The sequence below is a fragment of the Protomyctophum parallelum genome (assembly GCF_964188405.1).
Source record: "Protomyctophum parallelum genome assembly, chromosome: 3".
Taxonomy (NCBI): domain Eukaryota; kingdom Metazoa; phylum Chordata; class Actinopteri; order Myctophiformes; family Myctophidae; genus Protomyctophum; species Protomyctophum parallelum.
The window spans coordinates 10,657,549-10,670,988 of NC_139698.1; the positions used below are offsets into that span (position 1 = coordinate 10,657,549).

The window sequence follows — 13,440 nt, forward strand, 5'->3', positions numbered from 1 at the left end:
CTCTAATTTCCTCACCGTGGTTCAAGTGCAAGGTTGACAGTGGATAGTTCACCTTGCTGCATAAGAAGCCTTTTTTCCCCCCGTCTGTTGCTCTAACCTGTTCATTTGAGGGCGGCTTCTGCCTGAGGTCCATTTCAGACTGATGAGGGTATAAGGTTGATCCTTCACAACCAATTGCAGAGCCAAGGTGACCTCAGTGATGTGGGGTGCCTGCCTCACTGCAGTGCTCTATTTGCAAATATTTGTGGTTTGCCACTCTTCTCAAAATCTATACTGTAAAGTAGGGTCATTTTAGAATAATAGGAACATTGTGGTTCTCTGGATTAACTTTGCCATAACGTGTAAAAAATAAAATAAATACAATATTCTGAATTTGTTATTGATTAAATATAAAGAAAGTGTTACATATATATTTTTAGGACAAAACGTTTTAAAGTCGTCACTTAATTTCAACCAAATGAATGTAAACTAATTTCAAGCTTGCTCAGTTTTATTTCAGATTTTGTACAGATAAATATAGTGTAGGCCAGGACCCTCAAGTTTTAAAACACAGATGCTTGCTGCTAAAGATTTCTTAACATGGTTCCTGTGCATACTTAATTAGTCTCATTAAGCTCCAGTCTCCAAAACAAAGCAATAACACACATTCTTTGCCTGTGGCTCATTAGAAAGTAACATGAAAAGTAGAGCGAAGAACCTCATCATAAAACATAAAAGAACCGTGGCTCTCATAACATTCACTATTCACACTGCTCACAAACAAAAAAGCATGAAAAAAGAAGGGAGAGTAGCAAGTGAGAGAAACAGGGACTGAGAGAGAGAGGGCGAGATGCGTGAAAAGTGAGTGAAGGGATGTTGATAACATGCCACCAACCATTGCACAATGTCGAATTCAAACATGTACCGAGGGGTCCCCGATGCCTGGTTGAAGGTCCAGTTACTAATTGGATTTTACCAGAGTAGACAAAACAATGTGTAATGTCTTAAGTGGTAGACCAGTCATGCTTCAACATGAATTTGGGTCAAGTAATGTAAGAAATGCATTGAATGGGGCCTCTTGTACAGAGGCCCATTCAGGACCCTGAGGTGTAAATTGCGATATAAACAAACAATTTACAGGGCGTGGTTTAAGAGCTAAAGGCATAGAGCCTCCAAATTGACCCATATCACACACAGTCAGCCTCTCAGTCAGAGGAGGGGAGTCAAAAGGTTACTGTCTCAAAACAGGATTAGAAACAAAATACTGTAAATTAGTCCTAAATGACTGCCTGGATTTGAATGCAGCATCTGCAAAGCTATCATATCTCTATCTCCCATATTCTATTTTCTAAACTACAAAAAAAGAAAAAAGCAGGTCCTGCAGGATAAAGGCCTGACCTAAAAAACACACACAATAGCAGCAAACATGAGAAGGTAGAGAACTGTCACACAAATACTAGCGATTAACGCTTTGTGTTTTTGTTCTTGAACACTGGAGCATAATATGAATACAAATGTAGGCGTTGTTGCACAGGGGAGATAACCTACATAATTATACATATTTAGTAACGTTATTCTTTTTTTTTAAAGAAGAATAGTGGAAATATATGAAACGATTATGATGATATAATAATAATTGCGATTATCACTTTTGCGATTAGACCATTATGTAAGAATTGTGACAGGCCTGTGTGTGTGTGTGTGTACTGTGCACACATCAGCTGGTGTTCTCCCCTGGAGTCAATAACCTGATGAACATAACTCTGTGGACACAGTAGGGTCCTGGACTCCAGCCGAAACTATAGGATGTTTGAACTACAGTACCAACTGCCACTGGCTTATCAGCAGAGGTCGGGTTAGCTGATTAGCAGACACTGTGTGTCCTTTATCAAATGAGCACAGCTTATATTTAACCTATTCTAAAAAGAATCAGCCAATGACAACAACATCCTTGTCCCTATGGATGGATGGATGGATGGATGGGTGGGTGGAGTGATAATTCAGTGTCAAAGTGTCAATATAGATCTCTCCGTGAACAAAAAGGTACAGTCCTTCTGAGATTTGCCTTGCGTGGACTGGAGAGTATTGCATCAGAACATAAAAGGTGTGTGTTTGGCGGCTTGCCTCCCTTTGTTAGTAGCCTGCAAACAGCCATTATTTGTAGAGAATTATTTATATCCATCTATCAAATCATCTGGCTACAACTGCGAGACTACAGTTACAGTGTATACAAGTTCACCACCAGGAAGTTATTAGGTCAGATAATTAAGTCAGGAAAGTTGAAATTCAGGATGCAACACAAATTGGCCAAGTTTTGATGTAATCACAATTCAGCCTATCACAAAAGACAGGGACAGCAACACAGCAAGTTAGCTGACTTAAAACAGACAATGTGCTGGTACAGTACAAGCGGAAATCCAAAGATGTTGTTTTAATGTTGTTAAATACTTATTATTAAATACAGCCGTGTTCTGCCTGAGGTCGTAGATAGTGATATGACAAGCTATACAGTAAATGATAAGGCAGATAGATTGCAAATTAATCACCTTCAATCATATCTTTCTTTCAATTTCAACTTCAACATGAAGGATTAATTTGGCCCAGTTGTGACGTGTTGAAAATAGAATTCCAGAGTCAGAGAAAACCTGAAACTAAGGACTATTATTATTATTATTATAACACGATATATTAACCCTGTTACACAGGCAAACTTGACCCATGTCTGACCTGTGCAGCTGTATTTATTGGCCAGTCAGCACCATGGACAGCAGCCTAGACCTGAACCAGAAAGACAGAAAGACCTGTAGGGCCCCCATTCCATTTTACTAAACAAGGCGAATACACTGGAAACTAAAGGCAAATAGACATAATCACTGTCTCTCTCACACGTGCTATGCCAGTTGACAGGTTTGCGTTTGCTCTGCTGAAAGCGAGGGAGAAAAAAAATCCAACGTCTAATTAGCTTTGAAATAGCATAGCAACTGAGCAAACCAGCCTTTCCTTTCTACACTACATTAGCAAGATACACTCAGATGTTCTCTCCAGTGCTGACTCAGGAAAACCGGCTTGGGAAGGAAGGAAACTGCTCAACGATTTTGATTGTTGTGAAAGTGTGTGAATACAGAATAGCACAGCCTTAACTCCTTGGAATTTGGATACCCCGGAAGGAAAACTTAAGGCAGGTTAGCGTGTTAATACCAAGCAGGAAATGCCCATTTTACGCAATGTTTGTTAACTAATACTTTAAGCTTGTTGCGAGCCAGCTGTCAAAATAAGCTGAATCACCGCCGGTTTGGAATGGGGGCGTGCAGCGTGCTGCTTGATTCTCCCCTCTTGAAAGCTACACAGTTGCAGAGTACATACTGTACAGTAGAGCACACGGAACAAACTTCCAAGAAAGTATAACTCTCTGGCACGTTTGGTCCCTTTAAATCTAAATATAACTCTAAAGCTGAACCCTGCTGACTAACAGTATGATAATAACACCCGTGTCGCGTTTAGAAAGATGTCAAAACGAATTAACACGCAACACACGCTCGTTTTGTTTACCTTGTTCAGGTGGGGGTTGCGAGTAACGTCATAGCCCCTCTTCTTGGTGTAAACGAAGGTCTTGCTTTCGTCTTGGGACTTGTGCATCTCGGTTTCCACGGACTCCCGTCTGACTGTGCCGTGTGCCATGTTGTTGCGGTCCCCGCTTGTCAATAGAGGCGAGCGACGGTAGAGAGTAGACAGTAGCTGTTACTGTACTGTACGTGTTGCGACTGTTCAACAAGTGGATGCGCCGCTCGCTCGCTTTTTGAGCCTGTTAGAACAAACAAACAAGTGTCAGTGACCGCGGGTAACAGGCAACAGATCGAACGCACTCTGTCAGGACTGGAGACTCAAGAGACAGTGGAGACTAGCGATGGAAAGAGCAAGAGGAGCGTGTGATGATGTCTCCTGTCCTCCTGACGTGACCCGCAGGAACCCGGAACACGAGACGCGCCTGAGAGATATAGTGGACGGACGCTCTCGTTATTGTCATGCATGATGTCATCTACGAAATTGCTTTTATTGCTGTCATAAAGTTATAAAGTTTTGCTGAAAATGTCTCAATGAGTTACGTAAATTCATTGTGTAATTGTATAAGCTTTCCCAGGGGGGAGGGGGGGGGGGTAGATGGGGATATAAGTTTACGACTACCGTCGAAGCAATACAAATAGATAGGCCACGTTTTACAATAATAATAAAAAAGCAGGAGATTATAAAATGCTGCGTTTTTATGACACACGTGCAATTTCTGAACTTTATGGCACACCTTTGGCACACTGTCAGAGTGGAGGTGGATATTTTTAAGTTTAAGGTTATAAAACCAGGTCAAATCTAAGCCTTCACACGTTTATAGCAGACTTATGCAATAGGCTATTGGGCAACTGGGAGTCAGAAATATGAGGGGAGAGTGGGTCAAGTCAAGTCACTCCACTCCTCAAGTCACTCCAGTCCATATTCTGGGTAATTCCCTCACCCTTACTTATTACTTTAAAATCAGTTTCCCATGTGTTGTTGGTTATCCACATCAATAAATCATTGCTCCTTATGCTTGTGCAATCAAGCTTATGGTATTTTCTTCCTTGGAGACGCCATAAGGGATTCCTCCTCCGCATGTGCACAAATGTTTAAGAAGATTATCCTTCGTGTGAGTGCAGAAGCATGTAATGTATAGCCCTAGCTACAGTAGTCTTACTGCTTTGTGTTAAAGAAACAGGGTTGCTCAACCTTGCCTGTCTCTGTGTGAAGGCTGCCATCAGTGTGTCATAGAGATTAAATGTAGGCTACTCTCTTTGCACTTCTGAAATTGTGACCTGTTGTTGGTTACACTGACCTTGTACTTAATTATCTCTGGATAAGAGCATCTGCTAGATGGCCAAATTGTAATTGTAGATGGAGAGAGAGATAGACACTAGACAGAGAGAGAGAGGGAGATGGAGGGAGAGAGAGTGAGAAACAGACAGAGAGAACGAGAAAGATAGAGAACAAAAGGCACAGCAACAGAATTTTGTTAGCCATTATTGTTAGAATTGAAAAAGGCAACTCCACTTTAACTAGTCTTCCTGGAAATAGAGAAAGTATATTCCACCAAGAGTACTCAAAAGTATTCAACCCAAAAAAGTATTTCTCTCTGGTGAAACCAGAGAGGTTAAAGACTCTGAAAGAAGTTGACACAGGAAACCGTGTAAGCAAATCAGATCTTTAGTAAAGTCTTCGGTTCAATAGTTGTTACAAGAAATGGCAAGGCAGCAGGAGAGAGATTCTCCTTGCTGTAAGTGTTCAGAACCCTGTTACATCATTTTGCACAAACATATATACTCGAAAACATGTCATAGATACAGAATTCAATTGTCACATTGCAATAGGTTGATCGATGATTATCAGAATACAGCGTCATGAGCGTCCGATTGTCTGAATCCTGTTTTTGACTTTTAATCAAGTCTTCGATTATAGGATTCTGTTGTTGATCTCATAGGGTGAGAGGGTGTTTATATCCTCATCTTTAGAGCAAAGTTTGTTTGTCAGGTCATGCGTCATATTTTTCCATCTGGAGAGGATGATAATAGGATAAATACCAAGCAAATATGGATATAAAATCACACTGGGTGACAGGGCAGTCCTGTCACCAAATACAAGGTCATTTTTAACATAGTAATAAGATGTGAACAAATACCACATAAAATATCCAACAATTATCTGTCACTTACATATACCACTAGCCTGCATAGTTGTAGTCTGTCAGTTCAGATATCAAACGGAACACAAACCACCCTAAAGACTAATCATTGTGTATATTCCTGCACTATACCTGCATCCAGTGATCTTGGTAGAAATTGATCTATTGAAGATTCTGACTTTCAAATACTGTACATAATTTTAATTTTGATTGTATTGCTGTATTGTGCTTTCTGCTTTGGCAATGTAAACATATGTTTTCTCATGCCAATAAAACCCTTTGAATTGAATTGAATTGAAATGTTAGTTCCTGCTGTATCACAAAGCAGACAGCCAGATAGCCAGGGTCTTCTGCTGAATCACTGTGACTGCAGACTCATTGGCAGACTGCCTCTGCCATTGGCTGCAAGTCAACACCGCAGACCTCTTCAGCTGCATGTGTGGCCTGTGTCCACTGGAACTGACACGAGTCCCTTTACACAGACAGCTGGTCACAACCATGCAGAACTTACTGTGAGCTGCACACACTAGGGCTGCAATGTCATGTTTTAGAATACAAGGCATTACAATACAATAGAACTATGTTCGATCTCCGATCTGTGTAATCATCTCATCCACTCATGTTTACTAACCTATGCCTAGCGGGGATGTTCGTAGGCCACTTGTTGTGTTTTTTATATGATTTGTGGAATATTACTGTAAGATTCAGTTAATAATCCATCATAAAGTCTTCTTAATCTTAATAGGAATCAGAATGTATACAGTATATCACTGGTTGCTGAATGCTGCTGTGACATCAGCCCAGATTCCACAGTGCACTGCAGACTTCACATAAACAACAAAATAATTAAATTGAACAATCAATAGATTTTGATTTTGTTTAAAGTCCCGCAACGCAAAGTTCATTTTTATTTATTTATTGTAGATATTCTATTTTCAAAAAATCAATTAATCTATAAAGTCAACAAAAAAAGGCATTGCCACAGCAGGTTCCCCTTTGTCTAAAAGCTCTGATTCTAATCTAAACTAGAAAAAGTGCCCTTCTGGGCACAGGTCTCCACCAGGATAGGAATGTAGGACATTGCAGCTTGCCTTCATCTGGTGGTTGGATAAAAGGGCAACAAAAGAAAATCAGGATGGAGTCTGAGAAATCTGAAAGACCGGTTTCGTTGAATGGCTCTAGAGAGACTGTGTACCAATTTGCGTGATGTTTGGACAAAATCTGTAGGTGTACTGTGCAAAAACTTGTTTTGCACAAAGCCGCCTCCTGGTGGCGCTATAACAGGCCGTTCTGGAAAGTTTGGGGCAGAGGTTCATCATTGGCATCCAGGGAGTGTGTGTGCAAAATTTGGCATCGACCGGGTTAACGGTGGCCGAGATTAGCTGCTCACGGACACACACACACACACACGGACGGACGGAGTGCAAAACATACTCTCCCCCCATGCCTTCGGCCTGGTGGAGACAACTAATCTAATCTAAGTGAGGTGCGCTAATAATATTAAAGTCTAACTCATGTTGATTAGGTGATGTAAACACAAACATTAAACGCCATTAACAATAAAAAGACAATATGATAAGGCACATCCCTCCATTATGACGTAAATTGTCCCTTCATTGTCAATGGGCGTTTACAAAAAAACATTGAACTAAAGACAAACATTAAACCTGTATATACAGACACTAAGCCGATTTGCTCATAAACTATGGCGTAAAGTTCACCATTCATTGTCAATGGGAATTTAATGTTTGTGTAAGACGAAAATCGACACATAGCTGATTATAGAAATCACAATGTTTTTATTTTATTGATTGTAACCCATTTTTCACTCAATTGCCTAATCTGTAATCCTGGGCGCTATCCCTCTGCCAACCTGCGGATAGCCCTGAACTGAGCTCATGCTTCCTCCAATGCATGAGGAGTGAGCAGACCGCTTCTTATCACCTGACAGGGTGAGTTTTTTGTGAGGTTACCTACCCTAGGGCATGCAAACTCCACACAGAAAGGCCCTTTCCCCAATAGAAATTCTCTATTCTCTATTGGTCCTAATATTATTCTCTGCAAAGCATATCATTTAAACATTCCTGGAACACACAATGAATATGCTATAATACAACCAAATGCCAAAGCATAGATCTACTATATAATGCGCCACGTCTCTGCATACACGTGTATGTGCATGCGTACCTGGCACTGCACACCCCCACAGGGAGTGCAGTGCCAGGTAAGTCGGTCGGACCCACGGTCGGTCGGACCCAGGTCTAGTTTGAGAAAATACCAGACCTACAGTATATTTGCTCTTTTCTGCAGGGTTTGAATGCCCACAGGATTGATGATCTATCCTGAGTGACAGCTCCATTGGTAAATAAATGGTAAATGGTGCATTTATATAGCGCCTTTATCCAAGGCGCTTTACATAGATTGTGCATTACATTCACCCATTCATACACCGATTGCGGCGGAAGCCATGCAAGGTACCAACCAGCACATCGGGAGCAATTTGGGGTTCAGAGTCTTGCCCAAGGACACTTCGACATGTAGACAGGAGGAGCCGGGATTCGAACCGCCGACCCATGGATCATTGGACGACCTGCTCTACCTCCTGAGCCACAGTCGCCCCCTTTACAGGGGTCAATCTTGAGCACATACTTCCTTTATTCCCCTATAGAGCTTGATACCAAGTACTGACCTTCCAGCCAAAGCCCTCCCTGAAATAGGTCTAGATAACTCAGTGCCCACTGTGTCAGGATGTGAATGGCTTATCGAGACGTCAAACATCTGCTGTCTCTGGCTATGCCTGCAAATGGAAGTTACTTCTGAGGTTTGGGAAGTGTGCCAGCAGGCAGGGAGGGAGTGTGGTATGCAAGCAGGGAGGATTTGGGAACCACCTTTAAGGCGCCCACTCACATCGTCATGTTGGTATCAAGGAAAGGAAAGAAATGATCACAGTGCTGCAAAAACTGGCAGTAAGTTGTACACATCTGGCGATTGTGTGTGTGTGTGTGTGTGTGTGTGTGTGTGTGTGTGTGTGTGTGTGTGTGTGTGCGTGCGTGCGTGCGTGCGTGCGTGCGTGCGTGCGTGCGTGCGTGCGTGCGTGCGTGCGTGCGTGCGTGTGATACTGTAGGTGTCCTAACACCCGGGACATGAATGAATGAATGAATGAATGAGTTTATTTCGAACATTATTTGAAGTCAAATACACAAAAAACACTGAAACGAAAGAGAAAATACTCGTAACAATGTCCGAAAGGGAGTAGGGTGAAGTGTTAAACTTATTTGGCCCCTACCCCCCTGGGTTTTTTTACCCTTATAACTTAATAGTATATATACATTTATAATAACCCGGTTTATCATTGCTTAAAGGAAGACATGAAAATAGAGCAATAAAATAAAATAAAAAACAATCTCGGAAAATAATAGAAATAAAGTCAATACAACTGGTAAAACCATCTCAATGGTAGAGCAGGGAAACCACCTCCAACCACTGAAGATGTACTACTGTACCATTTTATTCATTCAAAAAAGTTTCAGATTGTAGCATTAAATCTTTTATCTTGTATAATGTCTACACACTTACTTCCATGCATTCATCACTTTGCAAAATGTGATGACCAGCTTGATGCTTGGCTCACATGTAAAATTCAAATATTTTTCGATATTCATACTTGTCATTCACTTTTTACACCAGTAATACAGTATGTGTTGTTGTGTGCTGTTACTGTGTAGCCTGACACTCAACCTGCATTTTCATTTAGTGTCACTTCACAGCATTCATTATTATTTTTTAATTCAGGGGGCGATTCAGGGGCTGGAGCCAGGCTATAGTACTGTGTATCTTTGTCTGTATCTGTGCACTGTACACTGTCACTCTGGAATGACATACATCATGTACAGTACATATAGTATCTCTAAGCACTAACGTTTGACACAGAAAGGCACATAAAGAGGGGGTGCTCACGCAGATCCGACACACCAAAGGTCCGACATGCGGAAACAATGGTCGGACATGCGGTCGGACATGCGGTCGAACATGCGCCGCTCCGTGCTTGAGGTTAGGGTTAGATTAGAAAGAGAGTAAAGTCCCGGGAGCCTCTCTTCATCCAATACACACAAAGCCCCAAAGTAAATCTTTCCAGGTGACCAATCAACCTATTGCTCTAGAAAGCAAAGCATGGCAGAGAGGTTCTGTTCAGTGAGAAGGCATTTGAAATAGAAAGTTGCTTCACAGAGTGATAACACAGGTCAGGGTCAACAGTCAGTGCTCTCAAGAGATTGACGAGGATCATATGGGTATCACAGTACATCGGCTCCTTGGATGTTAAACAAGGTTAGGTGGATAAATTATATTATATATATTGAAAAAGTGCTGAGTCATAAATCTTTTATCGTGTTTTTTTTCCCATTATAGTGTGTGTGTGTGTGTGTGTGTGTGTGTGTGTGTGTGTGTGTGTGTGTGTGTGTGTGTGTGTGTGTGTGTGTTTTCTCTCACATGCATAACCTCAATCAACTCGCTGTCTCCGATTCCGAAGCTGCTGGACCAGATGTCAGGTAGACGTCATCTCTTGAAATAACAGACACTGTCCTGACTCACAGGCCCACAAATTGAAGTGCCTGCCATAACATACAATCAAAAATGCCCTAATTCTGCCATACATACAGAGATGTAGCTCTTTTATTTGCCTCCTGCTGGTTTTTGTGGTCAGGAAGAGGAAAATCAAATGACAAAGGAATCCACAGACACTCCCTTCATCCTCCATCCATTCATACATCACACCGCACCTGGCTTCCTCCCATGTTAGTTGATAGTAAGGGATTTGCAAACATGGGCATTAAGTGAGATTACAGCCAGACTCCCAGGAATGAGGTGTGCAAATCATACCTTTTGGCTGGTGTAGCACATGCCAATGTAAACTGCAGCAGAGAGAGTTCATACAATGGAAAGAATAAGCAGTAGAATATAGGACTATATGTATGTATGGAATGGGTCTGTTCCAACCTCTCTGTCTGAGGAAATGACTCCGGTCAGTTTAACAGGCTGACGTCCACATCATGAGGTTCCCTGGTGTGGGTGAGAACGTCTGTGGTGGGCAACAAAACGAGAAGAAATGTGAGAGGGGTTTAGTGGTTTTGTGGGTGTATATGGAGTGCAAAGGCGCTGGGTGTTGAGAGACTTGTTGAAGGGATCTGAATATGAAAGGTATGCCTGTGGGTCACTCAGGTTTGAATACGATTGAGGAAGGAACAGAGCAATTCTTTGAAGATGCAAACGCCAAGGTGAAACAATTAGTGTCACATTTCGAGGTGCGTATATTGAACCTATTTCCTCAATTTTCACTGATGTGAAACAATACAATCTTTTTTTTTTTTTTTTTTGGCTTACGCCTTTTATTGATTTTTGAAGGGACAGACAGTAGGCTGACAGGAAACGGGAGAGAGATGGGGGGATGACATGCAGTAAAGGCCGTGTCGGGTCCGGGAGTCGAACCCGCGGCACACTGCGACTGGATCACCAGTCCGGTGCCCAGACCGTTACGCTACGGCCTGGGCCGAAACAATACAATCTTAATGACTCATTCTGTAGTAGTTGCTAAAGTGTACAAACTGTATATAGTTTGTACACTTTAGCAACCTTTCTCGCAGGTATAATTAATATTGTCCATGTATTCCTCAAATTCCTGGCATTGTCTTCCACAATTTTCTTTCTTTTAAAATGTTCTCCCAAATGTAGTCATTATGCCAATTCCCCTCCATGTATACCGTACGTAGTGACTAGTCCCTGTCACTGTCAATGCCTACTGTTGGTCTGGGGAGGGTGTAAAGAACCACATGTCCCCTCTGATACACATACTGTGCCCAGCCATTTGTTTTCACCTGACAGTGAGGAGTAGTGCACGCATAGGAACACACACACACTATCCCTCCCAGTTTCTCTCCCTGCTGTCAACCGTCGAACAACCTGTATAGTAGAAGTCGCTAATGCAGCGACAGTCTAGAATGCCCACCCCTGACAACTTCCCACCCACTCTCTATTGAGAATTCAAAATAAAAACAAATGACGACAATTGTGTTATTTGGAGTGCCCGGCGCCATGAGGCATGCATGGCAGAATTGAACCCGTCTCCACTCTCCACGGTGGTAAGCTATTCATAACTGACACAAATTAAGGGTGTGTTTGAAAAGAAAATATTGAACCACAATGCCATTTTCTCCAAACTGCAATTGTTGTTTCGGGGGCAGAAATCACACAGCAAAGCAAGAGGGGGTTAGTATGTTGAGTACCTGCAGTACACAGAGGTCTGTGGAAGGTTTAGACTCAGTCTAGCTCTGATCCATAGCTCTAATGCGTTTCATTTAGAGCTATGTTACTCTCAACTTCCGCCGCTCGCATGAATGCAGACCAGCCTCTCCTCTTTAGCGTAAATAAAAGTTTTTGCTACCAAAACAAAGGCGAGTTGTGTCATTAGAAAGCCTACTTTCCTTAGTGGACGCACTCTGAGCCCCCCACCACACGCTAAAGAGGAGAGGCTGGTCTGCATTCATGCGAGTGGCGGAAGTTGAGAGTAACATAGCTCTAATGCGTTCAGAGCTAGAGGGAGTCCTGAGGGGATGTTGTGCACTTCCAGGTCTCCATGCCATCATACAACTGCTGCCCTCAGCCCTCTGCTTTCTCTTGGTTACAACCACTCTAGTGTGAGTGCATACATGACCTTCAAGCAGCCCTCCCCAATCAATGGGGCCTTTCATTAATCACCATTCAGAATGACCCACTGTTTTGGAGTCCAGGGTATTTTTGGGACGACATCTTTACGCTGGAGATTTACTGTCTAGCTTTGTGAGAGAAAGCTGATTTGACATATAGGCCTACAACAAGATATCGTAAAAGCTAGGCTAGTATGAAGGCAAGGGAGCACTGAACAGGTCATATAAGGAAGGCAATCTTGAGCCTGTAAGATATAGTTATTTGAACAGATTTATCAACAGACCTCTCTCTTCTAGTCTCGTCCAATTGCATGTGTGTGTGTGTGTGTGTGTGTGTGTGTGTGTGTGTGTGTGGGGGGGGGGGGGGGAGGGGGGGGGGTATGGGTGAGGGCGTATGTTGGTTTTAACCACAGCACAAGGCATATCGTGAACTCCATGACTGTTGGAATAGCTGGCTGTAGCTCTCAGGTCAAGGTTCCCCGAGCTCAACCCTTACAATGGTCATGTGACACGTGAGAATGAAGACAGGACAGAAGAGAAAGTGGAACTTCTCCTCAGTATAACACCAAACGTCAAACCGTGAATGGGCCAATGAGGTGCAATTTTCTTCTCTTCAACAAAACCCTCTTTCTTCTCCAGAAAGGAGGCTGATGACTTGCAGGTTAACCTGGTCACAGTGTGTTTATATAACCTTTCTGACCCCATGGAATATATCTCACCCTCTCTTTCCCCTCCTCTTTTCATTCTCTACTTATCCATTCCAATCTATTAAATCCTTTAGATGTGTATTGATGTTTGTGTGTGTGGGGGTATGAGTGCGTAGGCGTGTATGAAGGAATGCATACACCCGTGGTAGCTTTGTAAGTTTTGTATGCATGATAGATTATGGGTGTATTTTCTTGAACCTGACATGAGCGTGGTATTAACCACGTGTGGTATTACTGTATTAAGTACATAAGCCCTATATAATTCAGTTTGTTGTATGTCGAATAGTGTTATAGATTGAAGATTGGGCACTTTTGACATTTTTTTTAAATGTGTGAAAATGTTTGAAAGTTG

General features: G+C 42.3%; 1 protein-coding gene across 1 annotated transcript in view; it reads right to left on the minus strand.

Annotated features, from left to right (window-relative positions):
- Nucleotides 1-3,987, minus strand: part of me1 (malic enzyme 1, NADP(+)-dependent, cytosolic) — a 97,192-nt gene extending 93,205 nt beyond the window's left edge. The window contains exons 1-2 of the mRNA XM_083761302.1: nt 3,879-3,987; nt 3,529-3,843 (exon numbers count right to left, since the gene is read on the minus strand). Coding sequence (XP_083617428.1) covers nt 3,529-3,657 — 129 coding nt within the window. The 5' untranslated portion in view covers nt 3,658-3,843; nt 3,879-3,987. The remainder of the gene's footprint in view (nt 1-3,528; nt 3,844-3,878) is intronic.
- Between the last annotated feature and the right edge of the window lie 9,453 nt (nt 3,988-13,440).